Here is a 7,813-nt window from a genome sequence, read left to right as displayed (position 1 = left end):
CTCTGGCCCACCCCCTTCATGATGGCTAGAAGGATCTTCTGAAAGCCCAGACCTGACCCTGTCCCTCCTCTGGACAGAATCCTCCATGGCTCCCCAGTACTATGAGGCCAGAGTCTGAGCTCCTCAGCCTGGGGGTCCTGGCCCCACTCACCCTTCCTGCTCATCTCTACCACTGCACCCCCAGTGCCTAGCACTTACTAAGTCCTTGCTTGTCCTCTGCCTGGAACCTTTCCCTCTGCTCTTTGCCCAATTATCTCCTTCAGATGTCATTCTCAGGTCACGTCTCCCCCAGGAAGCCCTCCCTGACCACACCCTAGGCCGAGTCAGGCATCTTCCCTGGGCTCCCACAATCTCCTCAGCTCCCCTCATTGCCACATCTCCGATCACTCCAAGCTGTCACTGTCTGAGGACAGAGCTTGGGGCTCTGTGTGTCACCATGGTGTGACCCAGCACAGGGCACATCCAGAGAGGTCACTCACAGAATGTCTGTTGACTGAATGGATGACCATCGTCAGCCTCATCCAGGGACCTCAGACAGAGCTGTGGGGGTCTCTCCCCAGAGATAGCACCCACCCCCCAGCTCCAGACCCCTGCATGATCCCCCCACCCCAACAGACAGAGACAAGGGCAAGAGCCCAGGCCCAAGCTTAGAAAAATAGGACTTTCTTGTTGTGCCCTGGTGCCCCCGACACCCTCCCCATCAGAGTTTTAAAAACCGTGAGCCATTTGGTGAGTCTGAGGCCAGGTCCCACCAGGTGCCTGGGTCCTGCCCCGCCTGGGGCCAGAAGGGCCACAGAGGTGGTTGCCAGGCTAGGGTCCCATGGGTTCGTGGCTGGGCCCCCAGGGCTCACAGTCCAGCTGGACCACGGTGTGGGCCCTGGGTGCGGCAGGCTCAGGGGCGGGCGGGGCTGGCGCGGGGCCCAGGGCGCCGTTGGTCTGGGAGCAAACGCTGCTGACTGGCGCAGGGGCCTTGGCCTTGCCCGGGGGCTGGCCCCCGTGCACCTTGTAGCGCATAAGCAGCACAAAGATGAAGACCAGTACTGAAGCCACGATGACACCACCCAGCGCGATGATCATGGTGCCGCCCAGGAAGGGTGCGTGTGGGGCCGTGCACGGCCGCAGCGCCGGCTCAGTGGAGAAGCGGGCGCAGCCCACGGGCCGTGTGGCCGTCAGCCCGGTGGCGCTGTCCTCGTACACCGCGAGCACGCACAGGTCGTAGGTGCGGCCCGAGGCCAGGTCTGTCAGCAGGAAGGAGCGGCTGTCGGCCGGGATCATCCTGGAGGGACAGGCAGGTGGGGTGAGGTCTCTGGATGCCCAGCGGCCACCCTGCCCTCTGCCCCAGCCCTGCAGTCTGGAGGATTCCACTGCCCCGGCCCGCGGCCCCGCCCACTACCTCATTTCTCTCTAGCCCCTGAGTCCTTCAAACCACAACCGGAAGTTACCTGTGGTTTTCTCTGTAGCCCACCCCTTGACTTCTCCCAGTCCTGTTTTACTTTGTCGCCAGCTGCCTGATCCCCGTCCTGCACGGCCACCCAACCCAATATCCCACAGGTGTGCAGCCCTAATTCCCCCAGCTTCCTGCTCAACTTTGCCCCACCCACCGCCTGATTTCACTCTCCTCCCCGCTTCTCCCCAGCTCACTGCCGGAGTTCTTCAGTCTATCACCCAGCTTCCCGCCAGCCCGCCCCCCGAGTGCCCTGTGGCCCTGCCACCAGACGTCTCTCCAGCTAGCCATCCAACTGTGTCCCAACCGTCTGACCTCCTTCTACCCCATGCCCACCTCCTTCTAGGTCCCCATCAATCTCCCCCTAATCCCAACTCCCAGTCTGCCTCCAGACCCTCACCCACCTTCCCCTTGCTCCCCGTCTGACTCTCCACAAGCTGTGCTGATTCCCTTTTCCAGCTGCCTGATTTTCCTCCGGGGTACAGCTAGAATTCTAATCCAACCGCTGATGCCTGCTTCCCCTCTAACCTGCCAATGCACGTCCCCCTAGCCCCACTGCCTTATTATTGTTATTGTTTCTCCAGCACTGCCTGCCAAGGCTCCTCTGGTCTGACTCCGTTTTCATTAAACTGATGTGTCTCAGCCATTGCTGCTGATTTCTTTTCCTCCCTGTTGCCTTCTTTCTTTCCAGCTCTGTCTCCTGATGCCCTTTTATCTCTGTTGACTGGTTTCTAGAGATCCTTACCTTTCTCACATCCTTCTGTCCTTAGTACCCAATCCCACTCTATTTCCTTTTGTAGCAGAGCGCCCGGTTGGAGATTTAACTTGTTTTATAATCCGTTTTATTCCTAAACTGCTTTAACGAGGGAGGTACAGGGAACTGCATGATTGACTCTGGGAAGGTGACTATCTAGGACAGCATTTGTCCCCTCCCCGCCAGGCAAGGCGGACAGGACGTGTGTGATTGTCAGGTGTGGGCCCTCCGAGGGATCGATTGCGTGCTGCTGTCTGAGAGACGGAAGGAGGGAGCTTGCTGGATTTCCAGGACTAGAAAGGAAATCAAGTGACACTCTCTTGAGGTGTAGGCCCCTGGGGAGGGAAAGGGCACCCAGGGACTGGCTTTACAAGGTGCAGATCCTAGGCCCTGGGAGGCCCAGGCCTCTGCAGCCAGGCCTCGGGGCCCAGCCCGGCAGGGAGCCATCCAAGGCCAGCCAGACAAGGCTGGACTTGGGTGCAAGGTGTCACAGCCACCACTACTGACCACCTGTGGCCACCACAGACGTTCCCTGTGCCCGGCTCGGGGGCAGAAGATGTACTGACCCCCATCTCGGAGTATGTAAGCCCCAAGTTTGTGTTTGCAACAACAGAAGAGAGAAGGGAATCCTCAACAGGTGCAGACTCCCCAGTTCCCCTGCCAGGTGGAGCCTGAACTAGGCTTAATTCGATTTAGAACATCAAAAACTGAGAAGACACCATGACAGAACTCTAAACACGTGGAGCAGTTCCCACTGCACAAAGCCCAAGGCCATCTCTACTAACTTCCTCCCCTTCCAGCCTGAGTTTCTTTGCAGCACAGCTGCCTCAGTTTACTTGTGCTGTGACCCCCGTACCCTCCCCCCTGATCTCCTTTTCTTCCGCAGCCTGGCTCGTATCTGGCCCCGTCATCTGGAAACACCTGGTTCCTCTTTACCTTGACTTCTTAAATTGCGCCCCCCATTAACCTTTTACTCTTACTGCCTGATTGCCTTTTTATGTTTAACATTTACTTTTGCTGCCTTATTTCTTTTTACTCATGCAGCCTGATTTCTTTTATCCTCATTGCTTGATAAATTTTAGCCCTGTAGCCTGATTTATTTTACATTTGCTACCTAATTTATTTTGTCTCTACTGTCTGATTTCTTTTCACCACTGCTGCCAGATTTCTTTTACTCTCTCGGCCTGATTTCTTTGACCTTCGCTGTCTGACCTCCTGTGTAGCCTTGCAGCTCATTTCTCGGCTGTGCTGCAGCCTGGGGTATCAGTAGGTGGACTTCCAACCCTCCCTCCACCCTGCCCCCTACCCCCGAGCTGCCCGCGCCTAGACCCTGCACCTGTAGACGAGGATGTCATCGGCTGAGCTGTTGTACTGGATCTGGTACATGCGGATGCCTGGGATAGGCCGCTGATCTGGCCACTGGATGAGAGCAGCTGTGGCCCCATGCTCAGTCACCTGGACACCACGGTCAGCAGGGGGCCCGGTGTCAGCCGCCTTGGCGGAGGCGGAGGCAGAGGCGGCAGAGGGCGGGGTGAGGGCATCAGGATCCCCGTCCCGCGGGGGGTCACAGCTGGTGCTGTTGGCTAGCTGGGGGGGTGGCGGGGGACCCACGGTCAGCTCAACAGCAGCCGTGGCCTCGCCAGCTGCATTGGCCGCAATGCAAGTGAAGATGCCACCATCGCTCGGCTCGGTGACCAGCAGCTCCAGCGTCCCATTAGGGAAGGCGCGAGCGCGACTCGAGTTTCCCAGTAGCCGGCCCTGGGGTGACACCCAGCGCACTCGGGGCTCAGGGTCCCCCACTGCCCGGCAGCGCAGGGCGGCAGGCCGACCTGCAGGCACCGCCAGGGGCGGCGAGCGGTGAGTCACCACTGGGGGCTCGCACACAAACTCCTCCTCCCCTACGGCCCAGAAGTAGCGGCCACCGAGAGCAGGGGGGGAGGCGCAGGCCTCGAGGTCATCCTCCCGTGCCAGCCGCCGCAGCCACACCAGCTCGCAGTTGCAGTGCAGAGGGTTCCCGCCGAAGGCCAGCACCAGGGCAGAGGCGGGGGAGCCACGGGGCCTGGCCAGCAGGGGCAGGCGGGAGAAGAGTGGGTCGGGCGGGATGGTGGTCAGGCGGTTGGAGGTCATGTCCAGCCGCGCCAACTTGTGCAGGCGGGAAAAGGCGCCGGCAGGCACAGAAGCCAGCAGGTTGTGGTCGAGGCCCAATGTATTGACATTGCCCAGGCGGCCCAGAGCCTCCCAGGGCAGCTGCTCCAAGTTGTTGTAGGAGAGGTCGAGGTCCTCCAGGGTCTCCGCGCAGTCGTCCAGGGCACCAGCCGCCAGGGCTGCCAGCTGGTTGTTGCTCAGGATGAGGTGGCGCAAGTTGACCAGGCCGCGCAGCTGACCCTCGCCCAGCGAGGTCAGCCGGTTGCCGTCGAGGTGCAGGGCGCGCAGGGCGCGCAGGTCGGCGAAGGCGCCAGCCGCCACGTGGCGGATGGTGTTCCGCGACAGGCTCAGATGCAGCAGGCCCGTCATGTTGGCCAGGTCACGGCGGCGCACAGTGGCAATGAAGTTGTCCGCCAGGCGCAGCTCGGCTGCCCGGCGGTCCAGTGAGGGGGGCACGAACAGAAGGCCCGCCCCGGGGCACAGCACGCTCAGGGGTAGGGACTGTGTCTGGCAGCGGCAGCGGCGGGGACACGGGCTGGATGTGGCCGGCTGTGGTGGAGATGAAGCGGGGGCCAGCGGCAGCAGGCAGAGGAGCAGCGGGAGGACGGCCATCGCGGGCGGGGGCGGTCTGTGGGAAGAAGAGAGGCGTTAGGGCAGGCTGAGGCCAGCAGAAGGGTGCCAGAGGGGCTGGGGTAGTCTGAGAGCAGGAGAGGTCACAGTGGGCTGAGAGCAGAATGGTCAAAGATGGTCAGAGAAAGGAGTAGTCAGACAGATCAAAAGCCAGAGGAGATGGTCAAAGACTCAGAGAGACAGATGTGTCACAGGGGGACAGAGGGAGCAGAAGTGAACAAAGGGTCAGAGGGTAGGGAGGTGGTTAGAAATGGTTAGAGATGGTCAGAGGATGGGAGGGTTGGTCTTGGAGGGTAGAAGGTAAGTCAAAAGGCTTTAGATGAGGTCAAAGAGACACGGCCAAAGATCGTCAAGGAGAGGAGAGGTGGTGGTGGCGGTGGGGGCAAGGATTAGAAGTAGTCAGGCATGACCAGAGAAGAGAGGTGATTAGAGATGGTCAAGAAGATGAGAGGTGGACAAAGAGAGAAGTGGTCAGGGATGGTCAGATTCAGGAGAGATGGTCAAAGGTGGTCAGAAATGGTCAAAAGCCAGAGAGGTGGTCAGAGAGAGTAGGAGAGGACAGACACGTCTGAGATAGTTGGAGACGAGGACAGCTGGTTAGGATGATGGATGTGGAGAGAGGTCATCAGGGAGAGGAAAGGCAGTCAAAGATGTATGAAATGATCAGAGAGCACCAATGATCAAGAGAGACAAAAGAAGAGAGTTGGTCAGTAAAGGCCAGAGATGGTCGGATGGCAGTAGACAGGCAGTTAGGGTCAGGGATGGTAGGAGGGCAAGAGAGACAGTGAAGAATGATCAGAGAGAGGAGAGATGGACAGAAGCGGCTGGAGAGAAGAGGGGTAGACGGAGATGGTCACAGTCACAGGTCAAGCCTTAGAGCCAGGGGTGGACAAGGGCAAGGGAGCTGGCGAACAGAGATGTCAAAGGTGGTCACTGAGTGAAGCAGTAGACAGAGGTGGCCGGAGAGAGGAGCTGTGGACAGGGGTGTTAAAGATGATCAAAGAGAGAAGAGGCAGACAGAGATGGCCATTGAGAGGAGCGGTGGACAGAAGTGTCACAGATGATCAGAGAGAAGAGGTGGAGGAAGGAGACTAGAGAGAAGAGTGGTGGAGATGGTCAGACAAGACAGATGTGGGAAGAAGGTGGAGAACAGGGTGGAGGGTCAGAGACCAGGAGATGCCATCGACGGGGGAAGAGGAGGTCAGAGGGGCAGGGCTGGCCAAATGGCCAGAGTGTTTGAGGCAGAGCAGGAGCTGGAGGTAGACCCTTAGGGGGCAGGGGGATGTCTGTTTCCTGGGGAAATCCCAAGGGTGCCCGGAGGGACCTGGTCCTCACTTACCTCCACCCCCAGCCACAAAGTTCCTCCCAAGTCCCTCCCCACCATGGGGGTCTCCCAGTAGCCTTACCTGAGCTGGAAGCCACCCCAGGGAGCAATGTCCTCAGGCTCCAAGGGGGCAGGGGGCAGGGTTCTGGAGGGAGCACCTGGTCATGCCTTTCCTGTCCCCAAGGCCTCTGTTGTGTCTCAGCTCAGATCTGTGGCCACAGAGACTCTAGACCTTGATACTCGGGGTCCTAGATGTCCAAATATTGGGCCTCTAGGGTCCAATTTTAGAACCCAGACCCCGTTTGGGTTGCTGAGGGTCAGGGTCTCCCAGTTCCAGTCTTGAGATGCTAAATAGCCAAATGAAGAGTTTAGGGTCTGAGCCCCAAGCCCAGTCCTGGGATCCAATACTGGGGTGCTGGGTTCAGATATCGGGGTGCTTAGTAAAGATTTGGAGGTCCCTAGCTCCAAATTTCAGTATTCAGGTTTGCAGCAAAGACTTCAGGCCCAAACTCAGGTTTAGGCCCCTTAGAATGCCAGGGTTCAGATCTTGGAATTTGAGGCCTAATTCTTAGGGTTCAGGTCCTAAATAGTGGGTTCCAGAGTATAGATATGGGAATCTGGTCCCAGATTTCAAGGTCCCAGGCGCAGAATTCAGAGTTGAGCTCCAGATTTGGGGTTTTAGGTGCTCAGTCTTGAGGTTCAGGCTCCAAATCTTGCCGTCCATATGCCAAATCTTGGGGTTCAGCCTCCAAATCTTGGGGTCCCAGGGACGGATGTTGAGATTCCAGCCCCAAATATTGGTGTTCAGGCTCCAGGTCTTGGGCTCCCAGCCCCAGATCAGGGTCCCAGGCTCAGGTTTCCAGATCCCTAGATCCAATCTCGGGGTGCAGGGCCCCGATGTCGGGGTGTGGGCCCTGGGTCTAGGGCGGCGGCGTGCCGGCTGGCTTCCCGGGCTGCGGCGGGGGCTGGCCCGGAGGGAGGGGAGCGGCTGCGGTGGGTGGGGGGGCGGCCAGGGAGCCCCGGCAGCCGGGGTGGGGCGAGGCCTGGGCGCGGACAGACGGACACACAGGGACTCGCAGGCTGGGGGCACCGCAAGGCAGGCGGGGGCGCAGGGGGGAGGGGCCACGCTCAGAGACCCCTCCCCCGCCGGGGCCGGGGCGGGGACCGGGCGGGGGCAGGGCAGGCGGGCCGGGTCCGGGAGCTCCCGCGGCCTCCTCGCCGGGAACCCGGGGCCGCGCGCGCGCCCGCGCTTAAAGGAGCAGGCCCCGCGCGCGCCCGCACTTAAAGGTGTAAGCAGCCCCCTTCTCTGCAAGGCGCGTCCCCAGCCCCACCTCCCAAGGAGTCGCCCTGGCAGTCGCTTGGGAGAGAGGATCCTTGGATACAGAGAGAGATACAGAGACAGAGAGCGACAAAGAGAGAGAGAGAGACAGAGATAAAAAGATAGGCAGACAGATTGAGAGACAGAGAGGAGTAGAATGAGAGAGAGAGGGAAAGACACACATATCCAAGAAGAGAG

General features: G+C 59.6%; 1 protein-coding gene across 1 annotated transcript; it reads right to left on the bottom strand.

Moving 5' to 3' along the window:
• Positions 1-647: 647 nt before the first annotated feature.
• Positions 648-7,526, bottom strand: LRFN3 (leucine rich repeat and fibronectin type III domain containing 3). Its single transcript, XM_023649599.2, has 3 exons — positions 6,380-7,526; positions 3,535-4,971; positions 648-1,276 (listed from the first exon to the last, which is right to left on the bottom strand). The coding sequence occupies exons 2-3, from the start codon at positions 4,953-4,955 to the stop codon at positions 811-813; spliced, it is 1,887 nt and encodes a 628-aa protein (XP_023505367.2). The 5' UTR covers positions 4,956-4,971; positions 6,380-7,526; the 3' UTR covers positions 648-810.
• Positions 7,527-7,813: the final 287 nt, after the last annotated feature.

This window comes from Equus caballus, chromosome 10 (genome assembly GCF_041296265.1).
Source record: "Equus caballus isolate H_3958 breed thoroughbred chromosome 10, TB-T2T, whole genome shotgun sequence".
NCBI classification, from domain to species: Eukaryota; Metazoa; Chordata; class Mammalia; order Perissodactyla; family Equidae; genus Equus; species Equus caballus.
The sequence above is the reverse complement of the archived record's forward strand: the minus strand, read 5'-3'. Positions and strand labels throughout refer to the sequence as shown.

Excerpts from the sequence above, each read along its gene's own strand:
- LRFN3 (XM_023649599.2), bottom strand. The coding sequence starts at position 4,955 with ATGGCCGTCCTCCCGCTGCTCCTCTGCCTGCTGCCGCTGGCCCCCGCT. Across the intron at positions 1,277-3,534 it reads GATGACATCCTCGTCTACAG|GATGATCCCGGCCGACAGCC; the intron begins GTGCAGGGTCTA and ends CTGTCCCTCCAG.